This window comes from Podarcis cretensis (assembly GCF_951804945.1).
Source record: "Podarcis cretensis genome assembly, chromosome: 8".
Classification (NCBI taxonomy): domain Eukaryota; kingdom Metazoa; phylum Chordata; class Lepidosauria; order Squamata; family Lacertidae; genus Podarcis; species Podarcis cretensis.
In genome coordinates this window covers 57,638,229-57,663,931 of record NC_137177.1, presented here as the reverse complement: position 1 = coordinate 57,663,931, position 25,703 = coordinate 57,638,229, and the positions used below count along the sequence as shown (strand labels likewise).

The 25,703-nt window shown below is 43.5% G+C and overlaps 1 protein-coding gene across 1 annotated transcript; it reads left to right on the top strand.

Annotated features, from left to right (window-relative positions):
• Positions 1 to 1,789: 1,789 nt before the first annotated feature.
• MLYCD (malonyl-CoA decarboxylase) lies at positions 1,790 to 23,652 on the top strand. Its single transcript, XM_079989272.1, has 5 exons — positions 1,790 to 2,524; positions 16,854 to 16,966; positions 17,126 to 17,282; positions 18,551 to 18,700; positions 23,075 to 23,652. The coding sequence occupies exons 1-5, from the start codon at positions 1,928 to 1,930 to the stop codon at positions 23,606 to 23,608; spliced, it is 1,551 nt and encodes a 516-aa protein (XP_079845398.1). The 5' UTR covers positions 1,790 to 1,927; the 3' UTR covers positions 23,609 to 23,652.
• Positions 23,653 to 25,703: the final 2,051 nt, after the last annotated feature.

Here is a 25,703-nt window from a genome sequence, read left to right as displayed (position 1 = left end):
AGTTGCCAACTGACCTGGAACAAAAATCAGCCTGAAATGCTCCTGTGCTCAGAAGCTATCTGGGGAACAATTATGTGGCAGAAGCTGGGCAGTGTCACTAGTTCTGCTTCTGGATTTGGTCTCAGGGGATGAGTGCTTCAGAGGAGGGGCTGTTCTTTATTTAGGGCCATGATCATTGTGTTCTACCTCCACAGTCAGAGGCAGTTAATGCCAATTGCTGGGAATCACAGGTGGGTAGAGTTGTTGTGTTCAGGTCCTGCTTTGGGTTTCCCATAGACATCTCGTTGGCCACTGTGGGGATGCTGAACTCAATGGGCCAATGTCCTGATCCAGCATGCCTCTTCTTATATTCTTAAGGGCAGGACCGCCAGACTCACCACTGACATTGGCTACAAATTTAAGAACATGTGCTTGAGATTGCTTTCCCCTCCTACCTCTCATTCCTTGCCTCTTATCTTCTTAGATTGTGAACCTGAGGGCAGGAAGTGTCTAGGAGCTTATATCTTTCTATAAGCTTCCCATTACCATCTGATAATAGCCCTCCTCAAGTTTTTGCTGTAAACCTGTCATGGCCCATAAATCCAGCACCAATTCAAAGAGGCAGGCCAAGTTCAGGGTCCTGAGCTGATTGCTGGAGATCAGGAGAACACAGTGCCTAAGTCTGTCAGATGGAAGCCCCCAGAAGAACATCCCAGACCACCATTGCTTGTTCTCACAGTGGCCAAAATTATAAACTAAAGGAAGAAGAAAAAGCAGCCAATTGGCTTAGCCTTCCGAGGCCGAGGTCAAGTGTGCCCAGATGTCCCCTCCCCTCTGCACGAACCTGTCCGTGGGAAACCTGCAAGCAGGACCTGAGAATTCTTGCTTCCTGCATTTTCTAGGATCTGATATTCAGGAACATTACTGCACCTGACTTTGGAGGCTCTGGCACAGCCATCATGGCTAGTAGCCACTGATAGCCTTATCTTCCATGAAGGTAATATTATTTTAATGCCATACAAGGTGGTGACCATCACAATCTCTTGATGGCAGCAAATTCCATAGTTTACTTACATGCTGCATGAAGAAGTGTTTTATTTGGATGCCCTGGTGTTAAGTGAAAGGGAGAAAAAATGTTCTCTAGCCACTTTCTCCATGCCATGCATAGTTTTACAAACTTCTGTCACGACACTTCTAACTCTCCTTTTCTGCAAACGAAAAGGTCTTTGATAAATTTCAAAGCTAGTTCAGGTCAACCCTATTGAGGAAGCATTGCCCTTGCTCAGAATCAGGTTTGCTCATTCTTAGTGATGTTGCTCCACAGCCAGATCCAGTTGTCTGTGTGATGACATCCTCTTTGCAGTTTCATTTTCAGTTCCTTACCTAATGTCCTCTTGGAATGGACTTCATCTTTATTTCCACAGTTGCTGCACACGGGGTCTTCTTGAACAGAATTGCTGATCTTTCTTTTATATAACAGCTTCCTAGGAAGGCACTTGACTGGGAAAGTCTGTTTTGTAGTTTCGGAATATAGGAGCTGCTTTCCAAATTTCCTAGGGAGGCACTAAATTGGGAAAGCCTCTTTTGTACTTTCAGAACATTGTCTTGTATTTTCTAGATCTATATTCTTTTTGAAGTTGAGGGCTAGGGATAGAATTAGGCAGTTCCACACCCCCGCCCCACCTTTGCCACTCTCAACATGGCAGAGATCTCCTTGCTGAGGCAAGTTCCGCCACACTCAGGCCGGCTTACATGTTTCCTCCGCCCCTAGTCTGTTGCTATTGGCCGCGACAAGACATGGCGACCTCAGTAATCCAATCCCCTTCTTTGTTTTTCTTCCGCCCCCTGAGAGTGCTAAGAGGAAGGCCTCCCGCCCCATTGACTCGCCCGAGTGTATACCGAATTTGGGATTCCGACAAACGAGGGAAAAGGTTCGCTGGGCTTTATAATGCGCCGCGCGGGGCCGTGCGTGGCATCGGCGCAGCACCAGCTGTTCCGCCACCTCGTTCTCCGCTCTTCCTGCAGGCCGCGGCCTAGCGCCGTCGCCATGGCAACCGCAGCCTTCCCAGGCCCGACAGCCATGGAAGAAGCTCTGAGTCGCGCAGTCCCGCCGCTGCCGCCTTACGAGACCCGGGAGAAAGTGGCGGCGCCAGCCGGGGCCGCCCTGGAGCAGCGCAGCGTGGAGTTTATGCGCTACTACCGCGCCCTGGAGAGCGGCAGGCCGAGGGCCGAGCTGCTGAGCCGCCTGGCCCGCGACTTCGGCGTCGAGCACGGCCGGGTGGCCGAAGTGAGCGGGAAAGTGGCCCGGCTGCTGCAGCAGCAACAGCAGCAGCAGCAACAGGAGGCGGCTGGGGAGAAAGGGGAGCACGAACCCGGCGCCCTCCTGCAGGCCGAGGACCGGCTCCGCCACTACCTCACGCCGCGCTACCGGGGCCTCTTCCAGCACCTCGGCAGGCAGGAGGGCGGCCTCCGCTTCCTGGTGGAGCTCCGCAGGGACCTGCTCGAAGCCCTGGCGGCCAGGGAGGCCGAAGGGCCGCATGTCAGGGTGAGCCCCGGGAGGGTTTTTCTTTCCTTTCCTTCAAATATGTATGTGTAACTCAGAGGAGACCAGTGGAAAACACAGAGACGCAAGTTCGCCGTGTCTATTAATTTCAGCGTGTCTACTCTTGAATAAGGCTTAGTTGGTTGCAGCCCATATTTCGTACCGCCTACTGTTACAAATCTCGTAAGCGGCTTACAATGTATTCATTAACTGCTTTATTTACACCCCGCCTTTCTCCCAGTGCAAGACCCAAGGCGCCTCCCAGTATTAATTTTAAACAGATTAAGTTAAAGCTATTTTTATTTAAAACAACAGCAACACACATATATCAGTAATATGTGGTCTGAAGGGAGGTTTGTTTGCATGTACAGTAATGGGGAAGGTAGACATCCCCCAAGCTCCAACTCTTCTCCTTTAAAAACAGCCTTGCAGGCAGAAATTCATTGAAATTTACCGTAATTATTATTATTTAAATGGCATATATCACTATTTTTTTCCTGCACCCATAGTTCTTCAGTGTTTTCACTTTGGGGGTTGTCTTTGTTATTTTTGAATATGTCTCTTATTTTTATTTAAATTGCTTCATAAACTTGTTTATTATAAGCCAGAGAACTTTAAGCTATTGGGATGGCGAATGTATACAACAGCCCTGTGAGGTTGATAAGGCTCTCTTAATTTTTAAAAGTCATCTCAACCAGCAGCCATCAACATAATCTTGTGTCAAAGCCATAAGTTAATGATAAATTGTGTGAAGGACTCTGTCTCATCTGTGCTACTTTAAGTCAGTCTTTTTGGGCAACCCCAAATTTTAGTGCTGTAGAGGTAAAAACAGTATTCAATTGAACAGCATAACTTTGAGGTAGGAGGTGAAGGAATCAAAGGTGCAAAGGGAGGTGTTCTTGACAGCTTACATCTCCAGTCAGTTTTTCCTCTGAAGACTCAGTGTAGTCCAAATCTGCATATCTTTCTAGATTGCACATTCCCCAGTTTTTTATTGCTCTATTTCTGTGCTGCTGCAATCTGATACACTGAAATTAAGCAGGTGATGACCTTCCTGGAACTTCATGCCAAGAACATCGCCTGGTTTTCCTTTGTGGCAGGCTGCTGTTAAAAGTATGGAAGTGAGGCCTGCAGGAAGAGTGAACAGCCTGACAAGCTTTGGAAATGTCATGAAGCCTACCAGTTTGATCTGACCCACTCTTTACTTCATTGCCCTGGGAGTCTTTGCTCTCCATTTGAGTGAAGTTTAGAATCCATGATGTGATTGCATTTTATTCTGCTTGGGTGTTGTTTTTAACTAAATCTGATGGGGCATTCTATAGATGCAGATAAATGCTTGTAGTGAAGCGAAGGCTCCCCGTGACAGAAGTTCCCTTCCCAAAATGTTAAAGTTGATGAAGCCAGCATCAGGGTCAAAAGGCTCATCCCCACTGTCCCCTTCATCCCATAAGGTTTCAACACCTGAAAAGGACTATTACTACAACTTATCCTACCACAAAATATAAACTATGTTCTATTTCACACTTCCCAAACTCTTCAGTCCTACCTTAATGCCTACTCCTGCACCGAAGATCAGGGTTCTAAATCTTGTGGGGAGACTACATGAGTACAGCAGGCTCCCTGCCACAGAAGTTCTATTCCCAACATATAGGGAAAAGTTTTTTAAAAATTCAGGAGGGTGAAAATTTGACACATATTTGTTCCTTATATGTATGGGATGTTAGATCAGGGTGAGATGGGGTAAATGGGGGCAGGTTCATTCATGCAATACGTGGGAGGGTGTGTGTGGAATGATCACACAGTTATGTGTGTAAAATGTCTGATACTCATATACAGCACTGGCAAACACGCTTACTAGGGCAAAGTTTGTGTGTCAGTGCCAGGGTTCTGTTTTCAGCTGCTTCAGATCAGCACATGATGTGCTAAAAATATGTTTGGCCTTGGCAACGAATGCTGAATGAAACACAAGAGGTGCAATTCAACTATTTCTGCACTAGCCTTGATGTTAGGCAAGATACATGACATATACTCTAGATTTTAAGAAGTTTGACCAGAGAGTCTGTTGAGAAAAAATGTTTTCGTAATACTTTTTATACATGCCACTTCATACACCTGGACCAGTGTCTATATTTTTTAAGATTCTGCTGCATATTGTACAGCTCATACTTGTAAGAAACAAACTGTTTATAATTACAAGTATTACATATCTAGTTCAGAGTGTAGGAATAATGGTCAGAACACAAGTCCTTCATCCTTCTTCACTGGTTTGTTTCAGCAATATCCTTTGGCAGTGGTAGGCTGGCAGCAAATGCTGATCCCCAGCCCCCTGGACAGAGACATTGAATAACACTACTGTTTAATTCCATTATTGTACAGATGCTGCTGCTTTCTAGAAGCTTGCTGCTTCTGCCCAGATATTGGTACCCTTTTCCTGGACCTAAATTTTTGGGCTGCAGCTCCTCTCAGCTAACTAGTAGCCTTTCTAAAAGATGGAAGCATCAGCGGTTAAATATTTTCCCCCATCCACATAGATACAGTTTAGCAGGAGCAAACAGAATGTTCCCAAAACGTCATTTTAAAATGACACACTGTGCTCTAGTTATATGGGGTTTTATATCTGGTTAATTCAGCACTACAAATTGGAAGCTCCAGAAGCCTTATCCTATAAACCTGCTTTAGTAACTTCAGTCTAAATAGCTTCCTGTAGAGTAGTAGTTCTGCCACATGTGTCAGGAGAACAGTTAATCCTTGTTGAAGATCCTGCTTTTGAGCCATCAAATGGCGTTTTAACATATCTTGTTGAGCTTCTTACATGCCCAAGCACTGATCAAGTGAGTCCTCTTGTGCTGCATTAGTATGCTGCAGCCAGGTCAGGGCAAAAAATACTAGTAGTAGAGTCAGTGACTGCTGAGGTGGCCTATTGTGAGTTCTGGAATTTTCATACATAATCCCAGGAGCTGCTACAGCATGTTGTAGGAAGAGGCCATCACCAGCAATAGTTTCCACACGTTCACAGCATTTATTTATTCTCTCCCTTAATGGCACTACTTCTATCCAATGCATGACTGAGTATATTGCAGTCATAAATAAGATAGTTTGGTCATCAAGATACAAGTGCTGTTGGAATATGACTGAATTATATGTTTTTAGACATGATTTGTAGTCCTCATCTTGCTGGTCTTGCTAGTGTGACCGAGGCTGAGGTCATTGGAGCCCTACTACTCATGATGAACAAATTGCCCTCAGCAGCAGTAGAACTGTAGCCTGTTCCTATAGCTTGGAGCATATAAGTAGAAATGTTGAATGTTGCATTATGTGAACAATGAATAGTGGAGTTTATATCGAGAGAGAATGCACATCCCTCAAAATATGGATAGATTTGTATTCAAGGATAGTATTCTAAGGTTAAACAGTCACCAGGATCAAGAGCAATGGCCCAGAGAAAATGACTCTACTCCTTAGTGACTAGTTGCTAAGAAACAGTAAATGTCTTCCTGCTGAATTTGTGGAAGATGATAGATTCTTGTGACCTAGGTACAGCGCTTCTATTCAGGCATATCTACCAGCAAAAGTTCAACTGTACATTTTATGGTAAAAAGAATTTCCCTGAGAGTATAAAAAATGTCCATTGGTAGCATGGAAGAACATCTATTTTTAAGCGCCAAGGAGATTTTGCTTTTCTTTCAAGGCATGATGTGCCCCAGAGCTCCTCTTTAAGTCTCATCGCCTATAAAGTTTTACACATCTCCGTAGTCAAAACAATAGTAAACCATGTGGACAGCGCAATAATATTGTTTCTAAAAATGGTCTTGACACTAGTATCTGACTAAGCAGTCAGACCTTTGCAAGTGAAACAGGGATTGTAGAAATTCTAGCTCAATATTTAAATAAGGCAAACAGTCAAGAGGAGATTTTGCTGTTATATATATATCAATGAGGACAATAACTTTCAAAGTGTCCTTTGCAAGAAGCTAACAGCTTGAAATTCTGATTTTATAAATTGCTCATTTAGGTTTACATGCATCATGGCAACCCTTGTGTGCTATTACATATCCATTATAGAAGCAGACATTTATTTATTTATTTATTTATTTATTTATTTAGGTGATTTATATACTGCTCGATATTTCAAAGAAATCGCAGAGTGGTTTACATAATAAAAACGTCAGAAACAAACACAGAAACTACAATAAAAAGCAACATTTTAAAGCAGCACAAAACATATGGAGACCATATAGCCACTAGTAGATCCAAAATACAGAAATATAACAGAAGCAAGCAGCCCTGCACCAAATATAGAAGTTTGCATGTACTCTCAGTTCTGCTGCTATCATCTCCCTTTACTACAGGAACATCCAGATCCACAACTGCAACTTCACTAGTAGTCTTAAAACGTCAATTTAGAGAAAAGGTAGTTAACTTCAAGTAACTCAAATTAATGACAACCTGCATTACAATATTCTGAGTTTTTCTTAATGGAAGTTAGAACTGCTTTAATTTTTATGCATTAAGGCAATGGTTCACAACTGATTGTTTCTCCATTACCCCATCATCCCCAACCTAAATTGGGAAGGAGGGCTACCCTTTTGTTCTAATGAAGCTTCCTTGTGCTTGGTTTTAGGAGTTGGCAAATGATATTATATTGTCGCACATTAGAAACATGATCCTCATATGCAGAAGGCTGTCTGCGTATGACTGCGCAAGAATCACTTGCGTTGGTCCAGGATTAGGTAACCCAGAAAATATTAAATTGTGTATTAGGAAGTAGAAGCAGCATAAAGCAAAAATTATTTCAGACTTTCTTCCCCAGTAATGAGCTTATATAAGAAATGCATTGACCATACTCATTAAATATGTTTCTTAGGTTTTTGGAAAGAACAATAATTTTCTGCTTCATATGTGATGCTGTAGAAATTCTATCTGGATTCATGTCTTGCCATCTGAGCTAGACTTCTTGCAAAGGACAAGAATGTTAATTCTGGAGGCATTAGGTTTTCAGTTTCTCTTACTGATTTGGAGTTAGTAGACTCAGAACTGTAACAGGTTCTTCCTGATCATAATGAGTTTGTTTTATCTACAGCAGACATGCTGCTGAAGCTTTTCTGCTTTCTGTGGAATATTTTGGGGATTGGAGCCTTGACTTTTCCATTGCAAGGCAAAGAGAACACTTCTGTTGGATTAGAATAGGAATCCACAGGCCTTTTGAGCTTGTGGGCACATTTGGAATTTTGAGAGAGCATAGTGGGCCCCCTCACAAAGTGACTGATGTGGCTTCTCTTTCCCATGTAATACACCCATCTCACAGAATGCATTTGTTTCTCTCCATTTCCCAGACAAAACAGCTGTTTTACAAAAAGCAAATTCTCCCTTTGCCAACCAACTTATCCTTTCTCATCTGTTTCTTTCTCCACAGTCAGCGATGCATACAGCGATGCATACATGAACTCTTTTGCTCCTAGATGCTCTTCCTTTCTCCCATTAGCTATCTGCCTTGCACTGAGGCACAGCTGCTACATTGTACTTCTTCTCTTTGGCATCAACGTGTCCTGTTTCTGGTGGCTTCCAATTGGAACTGTTCTCTTTGCTGATGGCATCCAATTAGGAGAAAGAACAGTTCTAACTGACTACCCCCAACAGATATAACTATTATCACTCCTCTTTTTCAAGTCTTCTGGCCAATCAGAATGGTGGGAGGGCAAAGCAAACAATTTGGGGGAGGGGGAAGGAAATGAAGCAGAAATTTGACTGTTGCTCCAGAGAAGCGGACACGGAGCAATGGTTCCAAACTACAAGAAAGAAGATTCCACCTAAACATTAGGAAGAACTTCCTGACAGTAAGAGCTGTTCGACAGTGGAATTTGCTGCCAAGGAGTGTGGTGGAGTCTCCGTCTTTGGAGGTCTTTAAGCAGGGGCTTGACAACTGTGGTGGGATAATGAGCTGCTTGTGCGTTAAAGCTTGATCCCTCAGAGCTCACTCAGTGTAGTGAAGCCCTGCCTTGAGCGGAGCCCTTTGGGGTGGCTCCGTCAGTCGCTGGTAGAATCTGACAGTGGGCGTTTGCGGAAACGTTTCCAACATAAAAGCTGTTTTACGGACATGCGCCTCCTGGATTCTCTGCGTGACAGTTTCCGGCGAGGGGTGGGGGTCCTTAAAGGGTGTCCTGTTACCTCCTCACTGTTCTCACTGGAAGTATCCCAGAGCCTCCCCTCCGACTCCCTTTCCTTTGGAGCTCCCGCACTCCCCCTACTGGTTCCCTCTTCTGCTGAAGTATCTCTCCTATTCTCTTGAAGCCTTCTCACCACCTGTCCTTCCGATGGCAGTTCCCTGACATCCACCTCCCCCCCAGGGCCCCCTTCACCCCCTCCCGCCTCTTCTCTTACTGGCGGCGAGGACGGAAATCCCTGGAAGGAACTCCCCTCATCCTCCGAGGATTCAAACACTTCTAACCACGGCCTTCCGTCTCTTTCCCCATCTTCCTCTCTTTCGTCGGAATCTGTTTCCACCTCCACCCCTGACTCTGGGAACCCTTCAAACTCCCCTTCCTCATCTGTAGTCCCGAAGTGTTCCCTCCTAAATCTTGCCACTGGTTGTGGTTTTCTTGGGAAACGCCGATGAAACGTTTCTATTAAAATCTCGTCTTTGACTTCCTCTGCCGGTACCCATGTGTTTTCTGACTCTTCCTCCCCCTCCCATTCTACCAAGTATTCCACCTGATTTCCCTTCCACCTGGAATCAATGATCCCTGCCACATCCATGTTGCGTTCTCTCTCTTCTATGACGGGTGTCCGGGTGACCTCCCTCTCATGTTCCCCCCACTCACGCCCCTCTCTGTACGGCGACAGTAATGACCTGTGAAATACTGGGTGCAATTTCATGTGACTGGGCAATCGGAGTTTGAATGCTACTGGGTTGACCTGCTGTATGACCTCAAAGGGTCCCAACCGTTTGGGTCTCAATTTCTTACACCCTCCCTTGAACGGCAGTCCTTGGGTGGATAGCCACACCCGGTTACCCACCCTTATGGTTTCGCCTTCCCTCCTATTTCTGTCTGCTTGCTTCTTATATTCTTCTTTGGCTTTCTCTAAGTTGAGTTGGAGCTGACGGTGGATCGCTTCCATCTCTTCAACAAAATTTTCCGCTGCAGGTACACTCCACCTCCCCCCTCCTTCTCCTGGAAATGCCCGAGGATGACACCCATAATTGGCTAGAAAGGGACTCATCCCTGTGGACACGTTCTCCGCGTTGTTGTAGGCAAATTCTGCCAGAGGTAACCTGTCTACCCAATCAGTTTCTCTGTCCTTTACATAACACCTCAGATATTGTTGCAAAACCCCGTTTGCCCTTTCTGCTTGCCCATTTGTTTCTGGGTGCCTGGCGGTGGAAAAACTTACCTCCACATGCAACATGCTCATTAGTTTCCTCCAGAACCTGGAAGTAAATTGTTTTCCTCTGTCGCTCAAAACCCTCAAGGGGGCGCCATGCAACCTAAAAATGTGCTTCACAAACAACCTTGCGGTTTCTTCCGCTGTCACTGCATGTGAACAAGCTATAAAGTGGCACATCTTAGTTAGTAGATCTACCACCACCATGACCGCGGTTTTCCCTTTGGATCTCGGTAGGTCGGTCATGAAGTCTATGGATACCATCTCCCATGGCCTTTCTGGGGTGGGTAAGGGTTCTAATAACCCTGCTGGCGCCAACCTCTCTCCCTTTGCTCTTTGGCACCTGTCGCATCCCCTGACATACTCCCGCACGTCTTCCCTCACCTTGGGCCACCAAAACTCCCTGGTAACCAACCACATGGTCTTGTGCTGCCCGAAGTGCCCCGCCGTGGGGCTGTCATGCAACTGTTTGAGCACCCGCCCTCTTAGTTCCCCATCTGGTATGTAGAGTGCCCCTTTGTAATATAGTTTTCCGTTCTTTTCCTCAAAACCCCCTGCGTTCTCACCTGTCTCCCTGAGTTCCCTAAGTTTTTCTTGGGCATATTCATCGTTCTCAATACCCTCTACCAGTTCTCTTTGCCCCACCAATGCCGCCCCACACACCCAGTGGTCCTCCGAGATGATATGTCTTTCTTCCGCCCCTCCTTCCCCCTCCAAGTACTCAGGTTTTCTGGAGAGAGCGTCCGCCCTGACATTCTCAGCCCCTGGCACGTAGCGAATTTCAAAATTGAACTTGGAGAACTCTTGCGCCCATCTTACTTGTCTCTGGTTCAATACTCGGGCTGTCCTCCAGTATTCTAGATTTTTGTGGTCTGTCCGCACTTGAACCTTGTGTTGCGCCCCAATCAACAGGTGTCTCCATCTCTTGAACGCTTCGTGGACGGCGAGTAATTCTCTGTCGTACACTGTATAATTCCTCTCGGATTTGTTCAATTTCCTCGAGAAGAAGGCACACGGTCTCCATTCTGACGTATTCGGTCCTGGCTGCAGGAGCACGGCCCCCACCGCTCTGTCAGACGCGTCGGTTTCCACCCTCATCGGCTGCTGCAGATCCACGTGTAAGAGTTGTTCTTCCGAAGCAAACGCCCTCTTTAAACTTTCGAAAGCTCGCTGCGCTTCTTCCGTCCAGACAAATTTCTTCTTACTGCTGAGACAATCCGTGATGGGGGCTGTTAAGTGGGCGAAGTTCTTGATGAACTTCCGATAGAAGTTTCCGAACCCCAAAAACCTCTGCACATCTTTCTTAGTTTTCGGTGGCCTCCATTCCAGCACCGCTTGCACCTTGCTAGGATCCATGGCCAGCCCCTTGTCCGACAACCGGTACCCTAGGAATTCCACCTCCCTGGTGTGAAACTGACACTTCTCCAGTTTCACCCACAGCTGGTTTTCTTGCAGTTTCCTCAGTACCTCTCGTACATCTCGCACATGCTGCTCTTCATCCTCTGAGTACACCAGTACATCATCCAAGAACGCAGCGCAGTTCTTGTAAAGCAATGGTCCTAGTACGTGATTCATGAATGATTGAAATACTGCCGATCCCGCCTGGAGGCCGAAAGGCATAACGCAGTACTCAAATGCTCCCAAGGGGGTGAACATAGTGGTTTTCCACTCATCTCCCTTTCTCATACGTATCAGGTTATACGCCCCCCTCAGGTCCAGCTTGGTAAAAATCTTCCCTTTTCTCACCTGGGTCAGAATGTCATCGATTCTGGGCATAGGGAAAGTCACGGGTTCGGACACTGCGTTTAGGGCCCGGAAGTCCACAATTAATCTCGGTTTGTCCGAATTTTTTTTGTCCACAAAGAACACTGGGCTACCCCCCACCGCTCGTGACTCTCTGATGAACCCACGCTTGAGGTTTTTGTCAATAAACTCCCTTAGCTCCTGCATCTCCCTGTCAGACATTGCATACACCTTGCCCACTGGCAATTGTGCTCCTGGGAGTAAGTTGATTTGGCAGTCAAAGGGTCTGTGCGGGGGTAGTTTATCTGCTTCCCTTTCGCTGAAGACGTCGGCAAAATCTGCATATTGTCGTGGTACCCTACCTTGATCCGTTGCTTCTATCTTTGCTAACGTGGCCTGAGTGCCTACTTGGCCCCCTTTTTCCGTGCAGTGTCCCATACAATGTGCTGACCCAAAGGAAACCACTCTCTGATGCCATCCCACAAGCGGATCATGCAGCGCTAGCCAGCTCATCCCCAAAATGATGGGCGCTCCTCCCAAAGTGGCTATATTAAACGCTATCAGTTCCGTGTGTCTTGCCACCCTCATTGTCATGGGGACAGTCTGCTGGTTTACTTCTCCCCCCAACAGCGCCCTCCCATCAATCGTGGTCACCTGCAGGGGATTTTTTAAAGGGATGGTCTGTATCTGATGTGCGGCTGCAAACTCCTTACTCATAAAGTTGCAGGAGCTGCCTGAGTCTAATAGCGCCTTCACCTTTAGTGGGTGTCCGTTTGCCAGCTCCAGCAATACCTCTATTACAAGAGCTGGTCTTGGGGGTTCTGGCGTGGGCACATTTACTGTTCCTTGGCCTGGCTGCTGTGCCCCGACGGTGGCAGCCAGGCGTTGGCTTTTACTTGCTCCTTAGCTCCTTCTCCCTCCTCCCCAACAGCTCCCGCCATTCCTTGCCATTCCTTTCTTTGCGGACAAACTCTGGCAAAGTGACCTGGCTGTTGGCAGAGAAAACATTTCTTGGCGCCTTTTCCCTCCTTCTTCCGCCCTTCACTGGGGTTTGAAATTGCGCGCGCGCGCGCTGTTCCGATTTCCATCGGCTCTGCTGGCAGAGAAGGCTGCTCTGGAATCTCTGGAATGCGGAAATCCCTCCAACGCTCCCCTTTCCCTTCCCGCTTCTCCAAAGCTCTGGCCTCCTGGCGTGATCCTATGGCCAGCGCTGATTTAGTCAGATGGTCCATAGACTCCGCCCTGGGCCCCCGGGAAAGTTCGTCTTTCACTGCCGAAGATAGTCCTTCTTCGAACAGCATTTGTATCGGTTCCGCTGACAAATCCCAACCTAATTTATGGATCAACATGGTGAACTCAGTCCAGTACTCACGGACAGATCGGTTCCCTTGTTTACACGCCATTAACTGCCTGCGCGCCACTCCCTGCTCAATCTCGCTGGAAAACATCAGATCCATGGCGCGAAAAAACTTCCTTGTGTCCCTTAGGGCTTCATTATTGGCTGCCATTAGTGGCCTCACCCAATCTTTAGCCCCGCCTTCGAGATGCCCAATCACATAAGCAACCCTCGAATCCTCATCAGGAAAATCATCAAACTGCAGATTGAGGGCATATTGCATCTCTGTCCTGAAGGCTTGATAATTCCTGGGATCACCCCCAAACTTCTGCACCAGTCCAGGCACTTTCCTCGAGAGCTGGGCGGCTTTCCCCTTTTCTGCATCATGAGCCCTCCTCTCCTCAATCCTCGCCGTTTGCAGAGCTAACTGTACCTCCAACATCCTGTACCTTTCTTCCAGGCTAGGACCGGCTGCAGCTGCTCCCCCATCTCCGGCTCCGGCTGGGTTGCTCATGATTGCCTCTCTTTGCACAAGCTGCTTTCAGGGACTGTCAGATTGCTGTGGTGGGATAATGAGCTGCTTGTGCGTTAAAGCTTGATCCCTCAGAGCTCACTCAGTGTAGTGAAGCCCTGCCTTGAGCGGAGCCCTTTGGGGTGGCTCCGTCAGTCGCTGGTAGAATCTGACAGTGGGCGTTTGCGGAAACGTTTCCAACATAAAAGCTGTTTTACGGACATGCGCCTCCTGGATTCTCTGCGTGACAGTTTCCGGCGAGGGGTGGGGGTCCTTAAAGGGTGTCCTGTTACCTCCTCACTGTTCTCACTGGAAGTATCCCAGAGCCTCCCCTCCGACTCCCTTTCCTTTGGAGCTCCCGCACTCCCCCTACTGGTTCCCTCTTCTGCTGAAGTATCTCTCCTATTCTCTTGAAGCCTTCTCACCACCTGTCCTTCCGATGGCAGTTCCCTGACAACAACCATATGTCAGGAGTGCTCTGATGGTGTTTCCTGCTTGGCAGGGGGTTGGACTCGATGGCCCTTGTGGTCTCTTCCAACTCTATGATTCTATGATTCTATGAAAGCAAACAATTTGGGGGAGGGGGAGGGAAATGAAGCAGAAATTTGACTGTTGCCATTATAATTTGTAATTTGGCCTGGATGTAATTAAAAAGCTTGGTGGATGCTCTGATAGGATTCTGAGGGCACCACCATTGGGACTGTGATGTTAAATTTATGTGATATTTATGACACTGAGAACATAATTTGCATACAGAAAGGAAAGCACCAAACTTGATATTGCCAATTCTGAAAAGAGAGAGTTAACAGACATAATTAAAGGAAGTACAGTGGTACCTCGGGTTACAAACACTTCAGGTTACATACTCCGCTAACCCGGAAGTAGTACCTCGGGTTAAGAACTTTGCTTCAGGATGAGAACAGAAATTGCACGGCGGCGGCAGCGGGAGGCCCCATTAGCTAAAGTGGTACCTCAGGTTAAGAACAATTTCAGATTAAGAATGGACCTCCGGAACGAATTAACTTCTTAACCTGAGGTACCACTATATCTGTCTTAATGTGGAACAGAGTAGTTAATTTAAGTTTAAACAAAATGTGTGTATCTGTGAATGAAGCATTTAGAGCTAGGATATAAGATTGACTTTTGCTGCTCTGGTGTCTTTCGGGAGACAATAATTAATTTAACTTAATGCCATCGATGGATTACTGTAGAATGAAGTATGTCTATGGTGTATACTACTCAGAGCTAGTATACTAATCCAGTAGCGAATATAGTGTATAAAAGGATAATCTGTTGTTTTTGATAGAAAAGCTTTCATTTTGGGGTTTTGGAAGTAATTACCTTGGTCAAGTGAAAACTCTCTGATGTATTCCTTTAAGTACTTCATTTTTTATTCTTGTAAGAGCATTATGGCAGATGTCTGTGCTTTGCTGAGATTGTTCTGAGATCTCAGTTCATGAAACTGTGCTGTGCATTTTTCAATAAATCATCAGGTAGGTGAGGATGTCCTGAGTATTTTGTAGCGGCAAACTACCTCATCACCCTAATGTCTCCTGCTGGTTGAATTGTTATTTTCTGTAAAATGTCCCACTATATTTATTTGCTTAAACTGAGGTCTGTGGCAGAGGAATCTAAACAGTATTTTTATGGATTACCCCCTTCAACAATTTGCAAACACTTAACAAATACACCCTCATACATGGTTTCAGAGAATGTTAAACATTTGCTCTGTATTATAGCAATATTACCATTCAAAAAAGAAGGAATATTTCAGGAAGGGTTGTTAGCTGTTCTCTATTCATTACAAGCCTCAGGTCAGTCTCCACTATTTTGTGTTTATTTTAAAATTACTTAGTCTGTTCCCCCACCTCATCCCCAGTAAACTTGTTTTTAAGCATATACTTCATACAACAATGCAGTGTTGGGAATGAAACTCTAGGGGATTCTTTGGAAAGCCAGTAACAGACTGCACTAGAAAATGCTCCCAAGGTCATTCTGAGTCTAACCATAAATTGCAGCAAATTCAAGTACCAAGACAGCCAGGAGAGCTTTTTTTACTACGCTTCCCAAGAGGTTGAGTTGCCTTGATGCTAAACCCTCAGCAGCTGATGTCCCTTTGGAGCAATGATGCTCCAGCTGACATTGCAAGGGGTGATAACTTGTGGCAGCTGTCACTTACTACACTGTTCATTGGTGGGTGCCTTTATTTCTATAAACAGACACTTTTGTATGGGTTTTTAAATGTTTTATTCAGTTTACATTCTGCACACCAGTTGAAAAAATCTTACTATGCCAGAGGACTTGCAAGGATGTCTTTCAAGGTCCCTCACGGTTTGACATGATTCATCAGTGTGAACAGAGCCACAGCTGCAGGGTATCTTCATCTCCTTTCCACCAACCTCCTAGTCCACAAATGTGTGGCAGTAGGAGGCATAGTTTTGCCTGATCCTCCATGCATTGGCCTTAAACAGTACAGCAGAGCTCATTATCGGCCATTGGCTAGGATGGGCTAGCAGACAGGTTACCTAAGCTGCACTTAAGAAATACTACTGCAGGGATCAAACATAGCTTCTTGCTTTATTTATACATACATAAATAAAAATGTTTTTTTTTTTTTTTTAAATAGAACTTCTTGCCTCCTTTTTCTGTTTTTGGAAAGGCTGTTATCTAAAGTTAACACATAAGCTGGTGATTGCATCACATTTAATTATATTTCTTCTATCGTGTCCTTCTGGCAGAATTCTCCAGGAAGTATATATAGAGTAGGCTGTGAAAGACCATTCAATTTAATTCAGTTGAAAAAAAGTGATTGCCAAAACATGCAAGCAGTGTTCCTGTCATCTGAGGTGAGGTGGGTAGTGACCAGAGAAAGGACCTGCTCAATTATAACACTCAATTTATGCACCCCCCTTCCCCCGCCCAGCTTCCAATAAAGCTTGCATGGCACTCACAATTTCAGGCACCAGGCAAAGACCTCTCTGTTATTAAATCTTGAGCTTTGGCCCCCTTTAATCTGTTACTTTAAAAATCTGTTGGTTATTGTTGTTGGATTTTAAAAATATTGACGTGTGACTTTACTGATCTCTTTTCTGCATAGAAATGCTTCAACATAATAATGAAATAATACTTGAAATAATAAGACTAGTCATTATAATTTATATTGAATATAATAGAAGACTAAGACTCTAGTCCTGTAGGCATTTACCTGGGAGCAAATCTCATTGAACTCAGTGGGGGTTTCATTTTGAATAGATGCCAATAGTTTAGTGCTGTAAGCAATCCTCTTGGTTGTCATGAAACAATGTTGCTATGTTGCTTCTACTACTGAATTGATAAAATGGTTTCCCCCCTCTTATTTTTAGGAAATGAATGGAGTGTTAAAGAACATGCTGTCAGAATGGTTTTCCACAGGATTCCTAAATTTAGAGCGAGTTACATGGCAGTCGCCTTGTGAGATTCTTCAAAAGATTAGCGAGTAAGTGCCAAGAATTGCTGGTGTCTTCTTTTTTAAAAGTTCAGGAAGTCATGTGCACATGCAGATTCAAGGTTGCATGACAAAATAAATCTAGGGGAGAGAGCAGACCTTTGTGAGTGTCTTCTCTCTGTGTTAAAATGTAATTATTTTTTTTCCCAGTAGTGAAGCTGTACATCCTGTTAGAAACTGGATGGACATGAAACGCCGTGTTGGATCTTACAGAAGGTGCTATTACTTTGCCCACTGTGCAATACCTGGTGAGCCGTTGGTTGTTCTGCATGTTGCACTTACAGACGAGATATCTAGCAGCATCCAGGTATAGTTGCTCGACTTAATTTGTGAAAAATTTTGTTGCACATTAATCATCAGGCCTCGAGCATGTGACTATGGAACACTTCCAAGCAGATTCTTGGAAATAAAGTACCTAAACATAATCAAACAGTATTTTCTAATTGAAAACTTGTGATTGAAACAAATGTCTTAATATAACATTTCAAGTACCGGTAATTCCATGAAAAAATTGCTTTTGTGAGCATGTTAAGTAGCTCATTTGTCTATACTAACCTCTGTTAATCATTTGTGGTCAAGAAGAAGAAAAATATATAATGAATAATAATTGTTCATGCAGCTTCCATGCTTAGTTGCCTAGAGTGAGTTGTTGCTCTCTATTGATGACTAAGGAAGTGATTAGCCTGTCTTAATACTATTTCTTAGATGTCTCTTATTCTTTTGTTTACTAATATTTTTGAAAGTCGTCAAACAGAGCAGCAAGTGCTTTTATGCATGTTATCTTTAGAAGTAAGATTTTCTTGTGAAATTTCTTGGAACTGTCCATAGAGATAGTAACTAGAATTAAGGAAGATTCATAGTTACATGTGGTGTCCAGATCGTCTGAACCAGAATTACAAAAGCAAGCTTAATGTAGACTTGCAAACTGATTTGAATTAAGGTTTATTTGTTAAAGCATTTTATATACTTCTCTTTGTCCTGTTGGGTTTCAGAACAGTGTATGAAGTCTGAATTGACAAACCATAGTTGAGGCTGTTGCTCTGCCTTCTGGAAGCCGCTTGAACACAAGGTTGAGAGGGCTAAGTAGTAGCAAAACACAAACAAACAAGCAGCTCTGAACTATGGTTAGTACAAGCAGTGGTTTGGTGTGGTGTTCAAATTCAGCCAGTGTAGCAGAGAATTAAATAGTTGTCATTTTAGCCCTGTAAAGTGTTAGGCATTAGGCTACTGCTCATACTTACAATATTACAATATTACAATATTACACTCTGTTGATGAAAATAGGAGACTTAAGCAAGCTTTGGCCACTGTCCTGAGACTTTCTTTAGGTAAACAGAAGGGCTTGCACATGCCCAGTTGAGCACTGACATCTTGTGTTTTCCTATTATCAAGCCCTAATGCTGCACCATGAGCTGTTTGTTAAATTCTCAACATGACAGCTCAATATGCAAAGCAAGTCTTCTGGGTCACAGGATTTTGGCTTATGTAGGATTCAGTGGGTTATAGAATGTGAAATTGTTGAATTTTGAAGGTGATTACAGTTACTAATGTTACTTATGGTTAATTTTTCTCTAGGCCATAGTGAAGGAGATTCCCCCCTTAGAAGTTGAGGATCTGAACAAAATCACCACTGCAATTTTCTATTCAATCAGTTTGACTCAGCAGGGCCTGCAGGGTGTGGAGCTGGGGACGTACCTCATCAAGCGAGTTGTTAAGGAACTGCAGGTATGTGTGAAAAATTGCCATTTGGTAATAGCACTAGAATCTAATTTGTATTTACAGTGGTACCTCTGGTCGTGAACGGGATCCGTTCTGGAGGCCCATTTGCAACATGAAAAGAGCGCAACCTGAAGCATTGTATCTGCGCAGATGCGCGGCGCGATTTGGCGTTTGTGCGCTTGTCTGCATGCGCGAGCGGCGAAACCCAGAAGTAACCCTTTGTGGTATTTCCGGGTCGCCACGGGACGTAACCTGAAAGAACGTAACATGAAGCAAATGTAACATGAGGTATGACTATTTTCATTTCTTCTGGTGCACTTGTACTTGAAATGCAGTGTATAGGAACACAGGAAACTTCGTTATGCAGAGTCAAATCATTGATCCACCTCGCTCAGTATTATCTGCATAGAATAGCAGCAATGTTTTAAGGTTACAGGAAGAAATCCTTTGCAGCCTCACCTAAAAATACCAGGGATTGAACCTTGCATGCAAATCATGTGCTCGACCACTGACCACCCTTCCCCCAAGGTAGTGGTGGGGACACTCTGGAATGCAAGCCAGGGACCACAAGCCACTGGACCTTAAGAGTTTGGCCCACCAGGCTGTTTGGGAGTAAACCATGCCCACCTCTTCAAAGAGCCCTGTTGGAAATTCGTAAGGAAGCTTAAAAGTATGCCCCAAATTAGCAGTGTGTAGTGTTCACCCTACTTTTCCAGACTTCCTGATAATGAGATTCCTGTGTTCAGAAACTGCTTAGGTCAGATTCACACATTGGAAGAGCCAGAGTGTGACTTTCCCTTCATCAAGTGTGTGAAATGAGGCATTCTGAAAGAGCCCCAACATGGTAGGATTGTGAAGATCATCTCCTGTAAAACATTTTTATTATGATAAAGTAACGTTTGTTAACTTGCTACCAAGGTGTCCTGTCACAAAGAATCATTTATGTCATATCTAATGAATGTGAAAATCTTACTATAATACTTCCACCTCATCTGTTAACTTAGGTTTCTGGAAATGACCACTCCTAGTGGGTTTGGGATTGTTCACTTGGGTTAAAGTCCACGGGTTTTTTGTGTGAGCACTGTATGCTTTAAACTTAGTTTAAGGCAGATGCATCGGAATTTGTCTTAAGAGTGCAGCCTACTCATTTAAATACCAAACTAAATTACTTGGTACTGCTCCATTTGCTGGGGTTCATTCCCATAGATACTAATGTGTTGTAATACATTTCTCATGGCTGGATGTGAAATATCCTTTGGGGAATAAACAATGCAGGGAAAATAAGATATATCATTATTTGCTTTGTTTTCTCTCATCTATTTGATTAATTCCAAATCACTTAATTTCAAGCTTCTATAACTTTTAATTTCCCAAGAAAAAGAGCATGTTAAATTATTGCCATCATGGCTGTGTCGGAATGTGAAGTGACATACTTTGAAGTTTGAACTGGAATGGTGGAAATTTTAACCATTTGAACCCTGAGATGTTTGTGAACTTCAGTAACTGTGGGTTAGTTTAAGAGGAGAAACAAGAATAGCTGGGACAGTTCTGTCACTAAAAGGACATGAGTGCAAATACAATTGTGTGTAAAACAAATCACAACAAAACACTTTTCTAAATTAATTTTTGTATTTGGGCAGGGACTCTGACAAAGCAGTGTAAAACTGTGTAGAGCTCTCTTAGCATCAGCAAATAGACTGATATTACTTTAGCTCAGTAAGAGCTAAGCAAGGGACAAGTGTCTTATCAAGGAATGGGGACTTTGGCCTTCTTCGGTTACTCTTGTTCCTTAAGGCAGCTCATCCCTTTATTTGATATCTGCATATGTGGGTACATGGCAGGAAACCCACACCAAGCTTTCTTAGACAGCAGAAAACAATCAATGTAACTTGAAAGTTTAACACTTTACACAAAACCGCAGCCTAAGTTTTTTGAAAATGTAATGTTAGAAAAAAGAAAACTCGCTAGGCAAGTTCTTTTGTAGAAAGCTTGAGGAAAGTAAGTACAGAAAAAGGAAACGTGTTCCTTTGCACACAGCTTCTTGTGGTTAATTTGCAGCACATAAACAGTCTCTAGGTATATGATCAATATGAAATATTTAATCATTTTCCTGCAGCCTTTGATGTGCCCCAGGTTAACCACAATGGGCATCTATCTAAGTTGCAAAAGGAACAGGGTTACCTAAGATGCTGCACTTTTTAAAAAACTAGGCCATTCTCCAGTAAAAATTATTCAGTCCTTTATCCATTCACTTTAACCCAGTGTGACACTTCTGTCTGTAAATGCCACTGTAGCCTCAGAAACTGCATCTCAGCTGCCACTCTTCATAAAGGTAGCTGCAAACATCACCTATTAACATGTCATGCTACTAGATCACAAACAGTGCCAGGATTGGGAGCATGCAGTCATTCTAGTAAATATTTTTTTGTGTGACAGCAGGCCACAGATTTTGATTTCTGTTTCCTTTCCCAGGTATCAGTAGGAATTAGCTTTAAAACTTTGCAATGCATCTGATAAAGTGGGTTCTATCTGATAAAAGCTTATGCTGCAATAAATTTCAGGCTGTAAGCGTGTCATAAGACTATATGTGTTAAATCTTTGCAAAGTGCAAGATAGGACCAACAAACCAAGCTTATTTTAAGGAGGAGTTATTCTGTCTGGTGAGGCTGTTGGCAAGGACTGCTTTAATCTGTTATAGTCAGGATAAAGATGGTGGCATTGCTTTCTTTTCCCCCTTGCCTTGGCTAATGCAGTTCATTGTTGTTTTAGATGAGTCACTGATAATAGAAAGGAATCTGCAACCTTCTACAGAAGCAGCAACAAAATAAACCCAGCATCTGCTTCTTAATGGAGTGTGGGTTTCTGACAAGGAAATAAACATTAACGGATCTCTACTAGCAACCCTGGAAAGTAGCACATCAATTTAGCAGCAGCATAAATGGCCATGCTTTACTGCATCTATTTATTATTTTCTTCAGGAACTGGCCACATAAGATAAGCTTCTAAACTCAGCCATTCATCAGATATGAGATACTACAAAAACTAGGTCGTTTTGCCAATTTGTCTTGTTATTTCTTAAAATAAAAGAAGCACATGATTGCTTTTCTTATCCCTCCCCCCATTCCAAATAGACTCTGCCTTAATAAATTATGCTGAGGTTTACTCTTTTTTGTTTGTAAACAAAAGAAATGCTATTAAAAAACACATCAAGTTCTACATACAGGAGAGTGCTGTTGCACTTACATCCTGCTTGTGGGCTTCCTATAGCCACTGTGGAGGCAAAGTGCTGAACTGGTCTGACCCAACAGTGCTCTTACAGTACTAGAATCATAGAATTGTACAGTTGATCCAGAGCTTTCCCATTTCACCCGTGTGGACTATGCTGTTCAAATAAATACTCTGTTCAGGTTAGGGGCACCTGAATTTTTAGCTACAAGCTTTGTTGTTATGGAAATAAGAATGCCTTACTTCCTTGTCCAGGCTCTTTATTCTAAAAGAGTCTCTTAACTCCTATCTCTAATTCAAGTCTCTTAACTCCTACCTCTAACTACCAGTCACTTGGTAGTTAACTCAGAGTTTGTTTATTTAACTCTTATTTTGTGTGAGATAGACAGAGGGGAGGGAGGCATATTGCTGCTGTTCCCTCAAATTGAAGATTCCTTTCCAGGGTGACTGCCACTCTGAATTCCCCACAGTTAATCTTAGTCTGATGAATGGATACATTCTTTCTCTGCAGAGGATGGTGTGTTTGGGGGTATACTGTTGCAGCTGTCCTGTTGCTAAACAGATTTAAACTGTGGATAAGATAAATATTTTTGTTCACCAAGCAGTTTGGCATCATCTGAGTTTTTCAAGAGCCTAAGAAGTGGTTGCTTATCTCACATACTTGGAGCGGCATCTAATAGTTGTTATAGAATGGCTGATCAAGCCTTTATAGTATGGAAACTACCCTGCTGGGAGCTTAATTTACTACCTCAGTTTTGGGATCTTGAGAACTTGATATGTTGGGCAGAGGATATTTATTTCATTAGACAGAAATGAGAGATGAGGGATTTGTATCTTAAATGTTTTCCCACCTCGGTAGGTATGTTTTCCAACTGTGTTCTGAAATGGTTCTAAAAGGATAGTAAACTCACATAACCAGCATGCTCTTGACTTAAGGTCCCATTCTGCTCATTTATGAAGGTGATCTGGTCTGTTTCCTTTGCTGATTCTAAGAATTGATTTGGCCAGTTTCCGGGAAAACATAGTATGTGTTCTTGCTATTAGACTCCTTATCCTACTGAGATAATAATAATAATAATAATAATAATAATAATAATAATAATAATAATAATAATAATAGAAGATTGCTTTTCTTTATAAACTGAAAAACTGCAGGTGGAATTTCCTCAGATCAAAGCCTTCTCTACTCTGTCTCCCATTCCGGGATTCACCAAGTGGTTCCTGGGACTTCTTTCTTCACAGTCCAAGGAGACGGGCAGATGTGATCCTTTCACAGATCCTGAATATCAAGAAATATCTGAGATCACAGGAGACCCTGCTGTTGAAATTCTAAAGCGCCTCTTAGCAAACAATGAATGGGTGAGGTCGGAAAGACTGGTCCGAGCTTTACAGCAGCCACTTATGAGACTGTGTGCCTGGTATCTGTATGGAGAGAAGCACCGTGGCTATGCCCTTAACCCTGTGGCAAACTTCCATCTTCAGAATGGTGCAGTGTTATGGCGTTTGAACTGGATGGCCGACACAAGCCCCCGTGGCATCACTGCCTCTTGCGGAATGATGGTCAACTATCGCTATTTTTTGGAGGACACTATGAGTAACAGTGCTGCATATCTTGGAACTAAACAGATTAAAGCCTCAGAGCAGGTTCTATCCTTAGTAACTCAGTTTCAGCAGAACAGCAAACTTTAAATAAATGAGGCAGCTTAAAAACAACAAATGCCTGTTTAATTAAATGAGAGTCATGTGGTGTTTGTATATAAAAAGAGGGAATGTTGCTGATAAAATGAGCAGACACTGTCCCTAATCTCATCAAGGATTCAGTATTGAACTGCCAGGCCATTCTTGTTGCATTGACATGCTTTGCCAGAGAGGAAGAGCACATTTATTCTGGATGATACTTCCTGCAAACTGAAAGAGCTGGGTAAACTATACTTAGTGAAATGGCAAGCCAGTGGTGACTCCTGTGAACTGTGTGTTGTCCCTCGCCTTGCTCACCAAATCAATAGCCTTGTTTAATCCACATCTTCAAAAGAGTCGCTGAACACCTGACTGCTCTGACACATTAAAGGGAGAGGGAGATCAATACCAGAGTTACTAGATAAAAGGGACAAGTAAGGAAAGACTTTTTGTCCAAGTGCACAAACAAAACAGCATCTCATAGCACTACTCCAATAAGATGTTTGTTTTACACACCCTTCCCTTCTGTTCTATGCTAAAGTCTTTGATCAGGCCATCCATGTTGGCATGGCACAGAATGCCACCACTTGAGTTATAGCTTTACTAGGTCGGAGCGTGGAAACACCTTGGTGTGTGTGTGTGTTTGTTTGTTTGTGTATTTTGGCTCATCTACTCAAGTGCTCTTCAGATAACAAGTATATGGAATGAAGTGTCTGCAGCTTTGCAGTAACTAGTTATGATTTCAGAAGTGAAATCAAGAGTTCAAATATTGAAGAGAGAAAAGTAAGTTGTAATGTGTTTTATGATGTTTACAGACTTGTTTTGAATATAAATGATATTTTTTAACTTGCAGAATTATTTATTTATTAATCTGAAATGTTCTACATTAAAATAATATTTTGCCATGAAAACAGGCCCTCACTGTTTTTCATGTGGTGCAACTACTTTAGCTAAGTCTTTAACAGAAGTTGATTCTGTTGTACGGATCCTCGCTACCCTGAAGTTTAGAAGACATGAAGGTGATGGAGAAAGGGAGAGCCTGGAATCTTTGTCTCAGAACATGAAGCTTTCATTTTAAAATGGGCATGTTATATTTGGAAATGTTTGGCCTTTGATTTAGCTGACATACAAACCAGCTTCTGAAATTCTGCCTCATCTGAATGATTTTTCAGGTCGTGCTGGGCCTCCATATTTCCCATGACATCCAGGCCTCAGACACCCTTGCTTTACTGCAGTCTTTTTAACGGTGTACACATGCTTCGTGCTTAGGTGTGTGCTTTCCTCAGTTCTGGGCAGTCACCCTTACCTTCACTTTTCAAGCCACTGCCTTCTCACTCACTTTAGACACACAAAGGCCTGGTTTACACATAATGCTGAGCTTACTGTGTATTGAACTATGGTTTTTTAAACCATGTTTTGTTTGATCATCTGAAGCCATGGTTTATTGTTGGCTCACAAACATTGGTTTGTTTTAACCCAAGCTTGGTGCTGTGAATGAAAACAACACCCTCAACCATGGTTTGCTAGCCACACCAAACACTTGCCAGGCTATGAAAGGAGGCAAGAATAGCTATGAAGCAAACCAGACTTTGGAGAAAAAAGCTATAGTTTGATTTGGGGGTGTGGGGACACACAACTTATAGTTTATTAAACGGTAGTTGCCATGGCTTAACTTTATGTATATATATATGCACAGATCCTTCTCTTCTTTGCCAAGTGTGCTTTCTCGCTTTCTTGTCTGCACCTTTTGTTCATTGTTCTCTTGCTGAAATTCATTTTGAGTAGTTAGTATGTTCTTAGTGACACAAAGCTGTTCAGACTGATTTTACCCCACTTGTGAGTTCTAGGTCCAAACCACAGGACACACATGTTCATAAAGCTGGTGGCGATCCCCAAGGCTCATCTAGTTGCAACACCTTGGGCAAACTCCCCCCTCCCCCCCCCCAAGTTATTTTTGGCAATCATGCCAGTACTTCAACTTGGGCCAGTTGCTGCTTGTCGCTGATAAGAGTTTCAACCCCTTTATGCCCCTTTGCTTTATTTGGGGAGAAGGCCAATGAGGTCTTCTAGTCTCTGAGCAGTTTGACCTTAACATCCATTATCATTG

Excerpts from the sequence above, each read along its gene's own strand:
- MLYCD (XM_079989272.1), top strand. The coding sequence starts at position 1,928 with ATGCGCCGCGCGGGGCCGTGCGTGGCATCGGCGCAGCACCAGCTGTTC. Across the intron at positions 2,525-16,853 it reads CCGAAGGGCCGCATGTCAGG|GAAATGAATGGAGTGTTAAA; the intron begins GTGAGCCCCGGG and ends TCTTATTTTTAG. Across the intron at positions 18,701-23,074 it reads GAGTTGTTAAGGAACTGCAG|GTGGAATTTCCTCAGATCAA; the intron begins GTATGTGTGAAA and ends GAAAAACTGCAG.